At 39.2% G+C, this 13455-nt stretch overlaps 1 protein-coding gene across 2 annotated transcripts; it reads left to right on the forward strand.

The window, feature by feature from the left end:
• The first annotated feature begins 9444 nt into the window (after positions 1 to 9444).
• arf1 (ADP-ribosylation factor 1) lies at positions 9445 to 13427 on the forward strand. 2 transcript variants are annotated; one of them, XM_072363490.1, is made up of 5 exons: positions 9445 to 9531; positions 11228 to 11429; positions 11520 to 11630; positions 11771 to 11895; positions 12022 to 13427. In XM_072363490.1, exons 2-5 carry the CDS (start codon positions 11285 to 11287, stop codon positions 12178 to 12180), a joined length of 540 nt encoding a protein of 179 aa, XP_072219591.1. In that variant the 5' UTR covers positions 9445 to 9531; positions 11228 to 11284; the 3' UTR covers positions 12181 to 13427. The 2 variants fall into 2 exon arrangements, with proteins under 2 accessions (XP_072219591.1, XP_072219590.1); XM_072363489.1 differs by having other exon boundaries at positions 9453 to 9535.
• The last annotated feature ends 28 nt before the right edge of the window (positions 13428 to 13455 follow it).

A 13455-nucleotide genomic window follows, 5' to 3' on the forward strand; every position in this document is an offset into this window, starting at 1 on the left:
CAATCTCCTCGGTTTTAGACAGCAAATTACTGACAAGTTCCATTCTTCACAGCACTGTAATTGCTTTTTAGTGCTGGTTTTATTGGGGCAACCCTAACCCCCTCGTCCTTCCCTCAATAAAGACAAGTGAGGGAGGGGGCTCGGGGTTAATATAGATGACATTAGTCCCTAATTGGAAGGCTTCAAACTTCCAGAAAGTTTCATATACCTCTCGTCACTTTTCATGATGTCTTGCCATTTATTGGGTGCCTATAATAGTGCTCCTGGATCAGATTTCTTTTCTAGTTACAAAAACATTTACACTTAAGGTTAATAAGTTAGACATTTCATCTCAAGCTGTATGCAGACTTTGTAATAATCACCTTGAGTGATCCAGAGAAGTGATTTTACTCAGGCTGTTCACATCTCATACAAAGAGAGGCACTGAGCATTTTGGCTACTTCATGACTTAAATCACTTCATGTTGTCTTTCCCACCCCTGTGCATTACTCTCTCAATCTATTACTTTGTGGTAATAATTAGTCTCCATGTCAATACAAGCTCCAAGCAGAGAAAACATCTCATTATGGGACTTAAAGAGATCCGTAGCATTCCTGGCTCTGTCAAGCTGTTCTTCCTTTCTTCAATATAGTTACTTTCCTTTCACTGAGAGGAAAAATTCTCTACGTTCCAAAGCCGGACAACCAAACTGTTGCCATTTGAAATGAAAAAAAGAGAAAGAATGGAAAACGGCCGAGGGATTAGAGGATCTGAACAGGATAAAGGGATAGGAGATTCTTGGTGTGATCCAGTTTGGTTTGAAAGATTGGGAGTCTTAACAAGGATTTGAGACTTTAGAATGTATTGTGCCATTATTTCCATCCTGTGCAGATTCAGCTAAATTGTTTGCCATTTTATGGCTCTTACAAGTCTACATTTTGACACATCTTTGCAAGTGAACTCTGTGTTGAAAACTGCTTTAATAGTAGTTCTTAATCATCTCTTTATTGAGATGTCTAGATATTTACTGTTTGTTATATGTTGCTATATTTGTTCTGGACCCAAAATGCATTTGAAAGATGCAACATGTTCAACCTACTCAACATGTTGCCTTCTTAGATTCTGATAGCAAAGAATTCAAAGCACACAGGGTCACAAATAACTGAGTCCAAGAAAAACTTCCATACTTTTATCTCACTCTCTGTCTGTGCATCAAACGTGACAACATCCAGACTTGGCTAAGAAGTAAAATGCCCAGAGGCTACAACCTGCAATTGACTCGGGCAGCAACCTAATTCACCTGTGCCCTTGTGTGTCCATCTCCCAGTCAGTGTGAGCAGGTTAACACCTCTGACCCCGTCAAGAGTGTCAAATAGCTTGTCAAAGGCCTTCAGTAAAGTACAATGACAAGACCTCTAATGCATTACCACATGAGTGCCAGCCAGAAATGAGAGGCTGTATCTATCCAGCCTCGAGGCAGACAGGTGCGCCGTCGAACGAGACACTCACATCAAACACAGAAACACACACGAACAAGAGCAGCCTTTATCAAAACAACAACCACACTAATAGTGCATTTGTATAAGAATCTACAAGTGCAATAAATAATTTGCTTTTGTAAAGGAATACATAGATAAATGTGATAGTGATAAATTAGACAAAAATAAAATAATAAATTCCCAAAGACAGTTTGGTGTCCATAGCTGAACGTTCAAAATACACCCAGATTATATTTTTTGGTCACACAAGGATTGGAAAACTAACATGACTTTGACAGATCTGTTATCAGGTGCAAAAAATAAATAAAAACACTTCTTGAACAACCTTGGAAGCACGTTGAGGCTGTTACCACTAGGCCTCTCCAGAGGTCCCACAGGGTCACTTACATCAGTCTGTCAGTGTTTTGGATCTTGGAATGTTGGAAAAATAAGATGGGACAGGGTTTCAAATCATTTAGCATCAAGACAACAAGTGGAAAACCCTGACATCCAAACATGGACATGGCTTATATATGATGCTACATGTTTTAGCTTTAGCTTTCCAACCAGTCACCTAGCCCAAGGTGCAGCAGGTTCACACTTAAATCTTTGATGTCTTCTCCAATGGGATATAGTTGGATTAAAACAGGGAACAGGGGTGGGCCAATCCCTAAAAACTTGTATACACAGCAAACATGAATCAGCTTCAAACCAATCCACTCAGGGAGACAAGAGAGACTTTCAAAGAAATACCTTTATCCTCCCTATTGTTTCATCTTGAAATGGCTCGTCATCACAACCCATGTGGATGCTTGATACAAGTTTCGAAGGGAGAGCAGCGCATGTTGCTTCAGATATTGCACCAATGAAAAAGTCCCTTTAGTTTATAAGCAGTGATAAAATACCCTGTTTCATGTGGGTCATGAGAGTGTGCTGAGAACTTGAAGAAATGGACCATGGTAACATCACGTCCAACTAAGTCATCCTTCAGGAAATCCAGTTCCCTGGCATGGACATTATGTTACCCTTACACCTTGCCAGTATATCAACATCTCTAAAGCAGGCGATTCCCACTCTTAATACACCACCCCTCCCATACCAGAGGGCCCCATGTTCATTCTGAGGAAGTACGTCTTTGAGGAGCTTGTCTCAACCATCTGTCACGGATGTCCTAGAACATCTCACATCTCCCATCGACACTGTGGCTCCCACATATACTGTGCAAGCTGTGATTAGAACCATAAAAGTGTCACACATGACAATCTGTATTTATATTACATTATAGCACAAATGCTTCCTCAGGCTGAAATCAAAAGATAGAAATAAATAAGTAGATAAATAAAATTGTGTTAAAAAGTAGCGTCAGGGTATAAAGAAATCTGCAATGTACTTGAAGGTTGTTGGTGAAATCTGAGGCTTCCAAGCTAAATATTTCTTTGGATTTTATAATGTTAACTTTTATTCAGTTAGGTTACCTCTTTACCTCTGCTCTCATATTCTGTGCTGTTCAAATACAAAGCAATCTTCATGTAGTTATGCAGAAATTAAAATTACCGGACGTACCCGGGGGCGGAGTGCAAAATGTTATGTAAATCCCCTTAACGACCTTTTCAGGGCACTGACAATCGCCATACAAAAGTGACTGGCAGGCGACACTGGTGCACATTTATCCTTTTGCCCTGGCCTGTCTCCCTCTATAGCGCCCCCTACTGTGAGAGGCGTGGGGTAGGGTGCCCAGTGGAACTTGTTGCCAATGGAAGAAGCCAGCCTGGACCCTCTCATGGCAACGGTGCAGGTCGTTGTAATAATGTTTGGTTTGTTTTCTGCTTCACACCACCTTTGGGATTTGGCCCGCCCTATAATCCAGTACATGAGACGCAGAGGGAGGCATCCCATGCTTGTCCATCCGAGTTCCAGCCTTGCTTAGCCCAAACCAGCTCTTTTGTATAACTCACATAGTGGCCTATTGGTTGCTCCAGGACCATTTCATAATTTGCATCTATTATCACAAATATCATGATTACTGAAAACCCCCAAACACAAACGCAAAATCTAAAGTGAGTTGTTAACATAATGTGAAGGTGCATGAAGCTGCAGACAGCACATTTCCAATGCATAAAACGTATCCAAGACACACACTCTTTCACGATGTTGATGTTTCACACACATATACACACACATACACACATACACAGCAGCATTCCCAAGCCCCTTACTGAGCGTTTTTATCCTTGCTAGGCCTTGTCTCAGAGGGGAGTCAGGCCCCTACTGAGACCTTACCCACTTCCTACTGCAAAGCCTGTTTTGCCCCTTGGCAGCCTCTTTCCATTCATATCAACAGACTCTAAGTTGTCAACCATAAATACACTTTGATTTGGCCATACCTAACTCAGAAATGTTGATAATTCCTCATAGGTGTTTACGTAGCCCATATTTCCATCTTTGAAGTGGAGCAAAAGCAAATTTTCTTCCAGGCAGGTGGCACTTGTTTGACAGAGTTCTCCAGAGTGCTACTGTAGTTGTGCCCCATGAGGCCATGGCCCCCAGGTGGGCATAAGGGTTTTAGGGACACATTTGAAAACGAATAAAGAAGGGATTCTTAAAAAAAAGAAAATGTAAACCAAGAAAGAAAAAAAGAGTGTACATGTGCGCTTGCGTGTTTGTGTGTGGGAGAAATTTGTTAGGCGTGTACACCAGCGGTGCTATAAAAATTTGAGTTTGTGTGTTTGTGTGTGTGCTTATAGAAGGGGGTGTGTGATAAATACACCTCCCTACTGTCCTATTTTTCAGTCGCCTGTCCAAACATCACAACTGTCAGCATCTAGTTAGATATAAAGCCGAAAAGGAGGAAGATCAAGAGCCCCTCAAATGGATATTACCTCCGGGTTTGCCTGTGGAGTATGGTGGATTTACCATTACCTCTCGGATCTATACATAGCCGTCACATCACTACATGGTATGTATAAATGCATATTATGATGATGTCAACCAAATAAAGTCTGTTTTATTTACCAAAAATCCTGATGTAAATGGGACATCTGTTAAAACTGTTGGTTTTTAAGATCATTTGGTTTTATTTCTGCTTTACATTTTCCATATGAACTCAAAAATCATCATTCAGGTAGAAAAGAATCGCAGTTCATTGGCAGATACTCGAAGTGGAAATAGGTTTTAACCTCAAGGTAGGATTTCTCAGGAGAAGGTTTTTCCCAGAATCAATCAGATTGACTGAGGTGTAGAGAAGAAAAGTCACTGTTAGAGAATATGAATATGAGAGGTTTCAATAGTTTATGTTGCAACTCACCGCCTGTTGAGCCCTGATTTTGGGAAAAGAGGAGTCTGGCTTTTAAGTCTTTTCCAGACAAATGTTTATTGCTTATGTTTTACCTCTTGTCTCCTTAATCTGTCCTTTTTAGAAAGGTAATTTATGTGGGCTGAACTCCACTTAAAGCTCTTGCTCTCTGGCCTTTATGTTTTTGGTTGGCTTATCTAATATGCCATGATTTCTTGGTTCATAATGGTGCATCTGATGCCGTTAGAACCGCAGAGGAAAGTAACAACAGTGCAGATGATTCACTTGAATTTGAAAGATGATAAATAAGGATGTATGTTCTTCAGATCAACACAATGTTTGTACAGTGGGGCAAAATTATATACACAAATTGGACTAACCAGTAATTAACTAAATTGTACTTGCTGCAGGTTAAAACAGACTATAGTTATGTTTGTTCATTAACAGACACATGAACAAGTTTCAGCTCTGATGTTGTGGACACTGACAGTCACAGCAACTATATACAGAGTATGTATACATTCTCCAAAGTGCAACTTTTTCTATCCTAAGAAACAAATTTGGTCATCATATGAATCACATTTTTCTTTAAATCATTTTGTTGGTCTTTTTCTTGTATCCTTATTCTTAGTCGAGAACTTTCAGTAGCTTAGTGAAATGTTTATGTGGAGACATAATTTGTTATCTAGTTGTTTCCCAAACATGTTCAGGTTGTGGTCGTGAGAAGGATATATACTTAAAGTCTTGGTTCCAATTTGACTGTTTCCAAATTCACATTGGACAAAGGGTCAAACACTTAGACCCTTTGTCCAATGAACTTAGACTTAGACTCCGAGAAATATAGCCTTTCTGAAAAACAGAACTGCTACTACTACCACTTTTTCCAATTGAAATAAACCGACAAACCAAAAGTTTGACTGAAACAATTGACTGAAAACTCTGTCATGGACACGCTTGTGTTTTTTATTTGTTGTTACTTCATTTAAGCAAATAAAAGTAACGCGCTCACACTACAAAAAGTTAGGAAAAGTTGTGATGATATTGGAAAAAAAAAGAAAGTAATTCACCAGACATTTATTTTGTTGCAGAAAGTATCAACCCAAGATTTATGAGGTTAAGGGCACAAACTATGACCATGGTCACTGATGCCTCAGATAGCGCTGCATCACAAACTGTCTTTCATCAATGGCTGATATAACTATATCAGCAAGAGATTACTGTGGGAAACTATTGTTAGCACCACAATATGGAGTTACATTAAAAAATGCCACTTCAAACTTTAAGCCTTATGTTCTTCCTGTTATCAGGTGGCATTGGCTTCTTTAGGCTCTGTGGCATCCACACAGTGGATACATGCATTGTGACCCCATTGGGTACCAGAGCTCTTGACAAAGCTAATTTAAACTTCTGTGATGGCAGCATTCATGCAGAAAAATTCAAGGAGATTTTAGAGCAACAAATGCTGCCTTCAAGACGAACGCTTTGTCAGAGACAATGCAAAGCCACATCTTACAAACATTACAAATTGATGGCAGAGGAAGAGGAGGGTTCTAGACTGACCTTCTATCACTCCTGACCTGTCCCCGACAGAGAAAAAACGATTATTCGTACTGTTGCACAACTCGTTTGCATGAAGACGGGGGCAATTTCACACCAGGAACCCTTCTCATCCTGTCTTCAGTGCCAGAATATCAGCTCACTGTTAGAAATGGCGACATTAAAAAGTGGTTAAAGCTCTATCATTCCAAGCTTCTCAGAACGTGTTGCAGACCTGAAATACCTCAACACAGAGTATATCAACAAATGAAATAAAGTTGACAAGACAAAACATGAAATATCTTGGGCTCTTGCCATCTGAAATTAAATAGAAATCAAAGTGAATACAGAAAATTCAGAGTTTGTTACTGTTATTTATTTATCTATTTATCTGTTTCAATTTTCCTTACAAACTTTTTCTGACTTGGGGTTGCACAAAGTCCAGAGGTGGCTCCTAGCAAGGCATTTGATTTTGGAAGATGTTGCTTTGAACCAGTGCAAGTGAAACAGACCACCATTCATAGGCTACAAAAACAAAAATCCATCAAAGAGTAGAAACATCAGAGGTAGTGGGACCAGCAGTCTGCAAAAGCAGCTTTGTGAATTCAGAAGTGTATTGTGATATACTGTCCGGTCAGACTCAGCCGAAAGTTGATTGTTCAGTGTTTCAAAGCAAAGACGTACAAAACATGACACACTGCAAAATCCCCTGGCAGTTTTTGAAAGTAAATAACTTTAATATTCTGCAATGGCATAGTCAGTCACCTGATCTACGGGCAATTGAAAGGCATTTCAGTGCTGAAGACAAAACAAAAGGCAGGAAGACCAACAAAAAAAGTGAGTGAAACAAATCTTTGGTAATGCCCATGTGTTCAAGGCAGACATTGCTTACACAAGAAAAGTGTTAGAAATACACAGTTTGTCTCTGTCATGCTTGCCTAATTACATGTCAAAGCGCTGTACCGCTCCCGAACCCTTCCAACAGTTTGGATGGGAATATCCTCTAATTACAGCTGAGTCAACACTTTTAAGTTCATATTGCTTATACCGCCAGAAACTGATATGTGTTTTTGTGAACAGCTAAAAGACAAAAGTTTAAAGAGTTCCAAATATTTCTTCACTTAACCATATTGAACAAAAGAATGGGCTTTTTATTTAAACCTTGACAGCCCACCAAACTGACACATCGCGATTTGTGTTTGAAAGACAACGCAGCCTTTGATTCATGAGAAATGTTCTGTTTTTGGGATTGTCATTTAGCAGTTCATAATTTACCTTTTCAAAATATACCCCGCCTGCCTGATTGTTTCAACAAAGTACTTTGGATGGAGGCAATATCACTAAAACATTTTGGTTTTTAATTGCAACAGATGGCATTATAAGCCTTCACTGCGTGGCTCCTCAGCCTTCTTCCCTCCTGCTGCCCCCTCTGCTGGGGTTAGCAGGCATAGTTGACCCTGCTTAAAATTCAACTGTTCCAACAATAACATGGTGGAACTTTTTCTCAATGACCTATTCATGAATGAAAGGAACGTGGTAGTTACAAACTTTGAAAACAAATACCTTTGCTGCTTAGAGTGATAGTCTACAGATTATTGGGTTGTAAAAGTTAGGTAAGTATAAAAATCATTAAAACCCCATGTTTAACTGGGAATTGAAACATCATCAGACACACTGACTCACTCATTCTTTTATCAACAATCTGGCCCATTTGGGTAGTTTTGAAAGAAAGAGATAACCTACCATTCTTATTGTGTGTAAGAGTCACCTTTGTTGGATTTTTGTTTCATGATGCACTCAATAACTTCAGGAGGTGGCAGGACTGGACTGCAGGCAGACCAGTTTATCAGCCAGACTCAGGTATCACAGAGCATTTTATTGTAATATGTGCACTACCTAATCTGAAACAGTTACTATTGTCTGGATGGTGGAACATGCTCCTCCAAAACCTGCATAGGTTATTGGGAATTATTGTTGCCTTCACAGCTGAACAAGTTTAGACTCATGCTAAATGCACTAATACCCAACACCATTTCAGACAGCTTTTGAACTATGTGCTCGTAAGAAGCAGAGAATTCAAACTCTCTTAGGAGGAGGCAGCAGCCATGATTTACAAAAGGATTTAGAATTTAAACCTATCAGACCACGGGGCCGTTTGACTGTAGTTTTAACTTAATTTGTGATACATCATTGAATTGCTCATTGAATAGTATGAAAAACAGTAGTTTTTACAAGTGTTCCTGAGTCCATGCAATGATTGCCACTACAGATATCTGTTTTTATTGAAGAGCTGTCTGAAGGCCTGGAGATTATTGTCTGTTGTGAACAGATGATTGTCTTGATTGTAATTTTCTATTGAAGAATGTTGTTCTTAAACCGTTGAGCTACAGTATTTGCCCACAATCTTCCAAGAATAGTGAACCCCTTTTCATTTTTCCTCCAAGAAGACTAGAAGCCTGTGAGATGCTTTTATATCCAACCATTTTAAACCTTTGGTTGACTTTTACAGTAATTATCTATCAATCAATTATTATTATTATTATTATCAATTATCTATCTTTCTTTTCTTTTGTCCAAACTTGATTGTTACATTGCATCAAATTCAAAACAAGCACAGTTTTAACTAAAATGTTCAATTTCAAACACTTTAGGTTTTACACATTGTTCCAACATTTTGGGGAATTAGGTAGAGTTTGGGATATGATGTATCATCTAAGGACACATGTTGTAAAAGTCAAAGCTTTAAACACTATCATATGTGACTTAAGTTTTTTCTTTCTCTTTTTTTTACACATGATTTGAAATGGTTTTGGCATTTGTATAAACAAGAAAACACATATGAAATACAGCAAAGATTTCATCATTCCTGTAGTCGCTTTCATCATATCTCTTTAGGCTGCATATGCTTAAACCCATGTTAAGAGATTCCTTAATTAGCAACTGCCACATTTAAGATAATTTAGTATATGTACAAGTTATGGGTGTTAAAGGCTGCAACTGATGATAAAGACATAAATTTTAAAAAAAGAGGCTCATATACATTTCCAACAACAGTTTATAAAGAGTTAATACCGTCATTAAGCTTTGCATTTTTGATAGAAAATGCATGTAATTCTCCACTACGCCACAGGGGACGACTCCTCCCAATCTGATGTTCACGGAAGTTTTGCTGGAACCTCTGACGTGTCAAATTGTCGCCATTTTCCTGTGAAGAAGGAAACGCCTTGAGGGAAAGAAACACACCAGGCGAGTATGTGAAGAAACTGTATATGTAAATGTAGCTATGTTTATTTTTTGGGGAGGGTTTTTTCATGCTGTACGATAGGCTATGTCTTTACAAACGAAGGAGCCTTTATTTTCTGCGTGGCTGCGGTTACAAAGACAGGAAGTAATGTGACTTGTAGCTAAGAGCTAGCATGGAGCTGACCTATCAGTACAGGCGAAGCTATCCTTTCCTTGGTATTTCGCCACTGTCTTCCTCGTTATAGTTGTGTTTAGTTGGCTTAAAAAAATCTTGAAAAATGCGTCAAGTGGCAATACACTAAAACGTCAAAACTCTGAACTACTCGCACGATTATTAGCATTGCATTACAGCAAGCAAACATAGGTGTTTGTTTACGTGGTTGGGCAACTTTTAGCTCTGCACCTGAGAAGCTAAGTGTCAAGGCACTCCAGTAGCCACCCTGCGTTTGCAAATGCGAAATCACTGACCCAAATTTGCTGCCCGCCCTTGTATGCCGCACTTAATGGGACAGTTCTATTGTTAAAGGTTAAGCAGCTTCACTGACAACACTGCAGATTTGTCTGCCTTCATTCTTTGTCCACTAGCTTCACGGAAAAAAATAGGCTCATGCAGACCAATCCAAAACTGCAATTAGCTCGATTAACTAACTCTGCTTATAAGATCATATTGTGTTATCCACGTGGTTCTAATAGATTATATCACCACCATCCCGTAATTAATAATAATACATTATTTATCTGTAGCTGGAAGATAAAGATAAAGAAATTACACATTTTCAATATTCTCTTTGTTCCATCTGAGTTGTCTCTCTGTTACTATTGCAAGATTTTAAAAGTTATTCAAGACTTGTTGCCTATCATGTTTAACCCAAGTTAGAGTCTGACTATTGTTGGATTTTGGGGGCCTTAATAAAATGTTGTGATCATTGTTTGTTAACTTGACAGTAATGTACTTCAGGTAGGAACTTCTTCTGTTGTGTATTTGAAAATAGAAATATTCAAAGCAGCTTGTATTGGCAGACATATGTGAGATTTACTGCACAAATCCAGAAAATCAAGCAATATGTCAAGCTGTTTTGTACAAGCAAGATAAAATGTATCTATGTGACCGATGAGGATATGTTACTTTACAAAATTGAGCAGGTATACATTTAATTTCCATCTGCCATGGTTGTTGAAGTGGGAGGGAAACAAGCCCCAAAAAAGGAGTTTTAGGTTTTGGGAGATTTTGTTAGTTCCTTCAGAGAAAAAGGGCAACATCTTTTGTTCATGACTAAGTAAAGAAAAGCAGGTGGTTCTTAAACACTTGCTGACAAACATCTTAGTCCTGAGGAAGAGCAAAGGCTTTGGCACGTATGGCATGAGCTTTTTCAATTGTTTGTTGAAGGCAAACTTTACATCACAGACACAGTCATCTTAGAGATAATGATTGCAGCCACAAATATCCCAAAAAAGCATGTGAATGATTGGTTTATTGTCTTGTCAGCATTAAGCAATGCGCAAGATTGTGAGGGGCTTCATTTCAACAAACCTGGTGATTGCAAACTAGACTTTTCTCAGCGATGTATTAAAACAAACCAACAATAACAATCTAACAAAGTTGCATGTGTTATATCCTTTAAAAATGATTGCCTGTGTGACAATCTGCTATAAAATGATTGTTCTCTGTTTGCCAATGACCGTTTCTGTCTTTCCTCAGGTGTTTGGCGTTTATTTCACATTCTTTGTTAGCAGTAGATCCCCACCACCAGCCGCCATGGGGAATATGTTTGCAGGGCTCTTCAAAATGTTCGGGAAGAAGGAGATGAGGATACTCATGGTGGGTCTGGATGCTGCGGGAAAGACAACCATTTTGTACAAGCTTAAACTTGGAGAGATCGTGACTACCATCCCTACAATAGGTGAGTCCACTTTACAGGAGTCTGCTATGGTTATTCTTTATTACTCAGTATTTGAAATGTAATGTTTGTGTTTGTTTCTTTTACCTTCAGGTTTCAATGTAGAGACGGTCGAGTACAAGAATATCAGTTTCACGGTATGGGATGTCGGTGGTCAAGACAAAATCAGACCGCTGTGGCGTCATTACTTCCAGAACACACAGGGTACTTTTTAAAAAAATTTTTTTATTAGAATCTGTCATTTAGAAGCAGTAAATCAATCCCTTCGGAAATTTACTCTTGCTTTGTATTTCAAAGCTGCACATCACACACTCTGCTGACTCTTTTTTGCTCACTTGCTCCAGGTCTCATCTTTGTCGTGGACAGCAATGACAGGGAGCGATGTGCTGAGGCCCGTGAAGAGCTCTTGAGAATGTTGGCAGAGGACGAGCTGCGTGACGCTGTGCTATTAGTGTTCGCCAACAAACAAGTGAGTAATTTGGGTCTTAGAAAGCGGGTTTATGTCAAAACCAGTAATAGCTTTCTTTTTTTTTCTTTCTCCGATCGCCTGCTGGATCCACATGGATGGTGTCTAATGTTTTCTCCTGGTTTGCAGGACCTTCCAAACGCTATGAATGCTGCCGAACTCACAGACAAGATGAATCTCCACTCACTGCGTAACAGAAACTGGTACATCCAAGCAACCTGTGCTACCACTGGAGATGGCCTCTATGAAGGACTTGATTGGTTGTCTAATCAGCTCAAGAACCATTAATAATAGACCATTTAAAAATAAAAAAAAAATTAATAAAAAGATAAGATAACCTGCTGCACCCAAATCCCTGACCTTGCTCTTTACACTTCAGGTAAACTGATTCACTCCATACTGGAAGCTGCCCTCACCTCAGCTTTGATCACATGTACACGAGCCAGTGGTGGGGGTGATCTGTCCATATAAAGCTTTTGTTATTATGCTTTCTTATTTTATGCAACTGTAAATAAATTTGGTAATGGGGTCGCTTATTGCACTCAAAATTCTGTCTTAGTCCTACTCTTCCTGGCTGTCAGACAGCCACGTGTGTGTTGAATAAGAAAAGGGAGGAAAGTAATTTACCAGCACATTTTGGCCCCTCAATGCAATCAAATGACTCTTCTGGTCATGTACTATAGGGGGTGATCTTTGAGGGGCTTTGTTTTATTTTTTTTTATTCTATTAAGATTTAACTGAATTCTACACTGATGCACTACTTGAAGCTACAATGGTGACTACGTTTAACAACCCTAAAATGACCATTTAGTGCACTGGGATAACTATCTATACTGACATCGCTCCTGTCTGAGAACACTTAACCAGCCGTTGTTATCAAAGATGTTGGCGGAACTTAAAATGCCGCAGTGATCGCACACCTACCTGATCTACTGTCGTGCAGCGAGTTGCGTTGGATTTTCGTGTTTCAGTGTCTCAGGTTGATCGTGTTTTTTGCCTTTGCGATATCACACGATACGATCTGTTGGTCTTAAAGGCGTGCTTATCTGCTGGGTGTCCTCGTTGAGCAGCAGAGGAGTTATTACCCTGATGAGTACTTATTTCTGTATTTCTACACTGTTTAATTTCGCGTGAGTACTGTTGAGTGGTAACTGTAAACTGTTCAGTGCCCTCGCTGAGGGCTCTAAGCAAATTTGCAACTCATTTTGTTCGGCTCAATGTGGGAAATGGCATTTTGATAGCAATACCAAAATTAGTTGCATCTTTTAAAGTGCCATCATCTTCAGCGTAAAACATGAGGCTATAGAAATGCCATTTATCTTTAGGACACATTGCCTTTATCTTTTTTTCAGGATTTATGTCTATTAGGTGTTGGTGTTACTTTACCTATTGTCAATGCATTAATATTTTGATTTATAGTTGCCTGAATGTTGTATTAATCTCTTAAGTTTGTCAGTGTTTTGTGGAAAGCCTTTGGTTTGTGTTTGGGGAGGTGGGGGGGGGGCACACTGCGATTAAAGTCATTGGATACAAAATGTTTCTGGAACTGGTTTTCATTAATTT

This window comes from Leuresthes tenuis, unplaced genomic scaffold (assembly GCF_036924035.1).
Source record: "Leuresthes tenuis unplaced genomic scaffold, fLeuTen1.0.hap1 SCAF_14, whole genome shotgun sequence".
Lineage (NCBI taxonomy): Eukaryota > Metazoa > Chordata > Actinopteri > Atheriniformes > Atherinopsidae > Leuresthes > Leuresthes tenuis.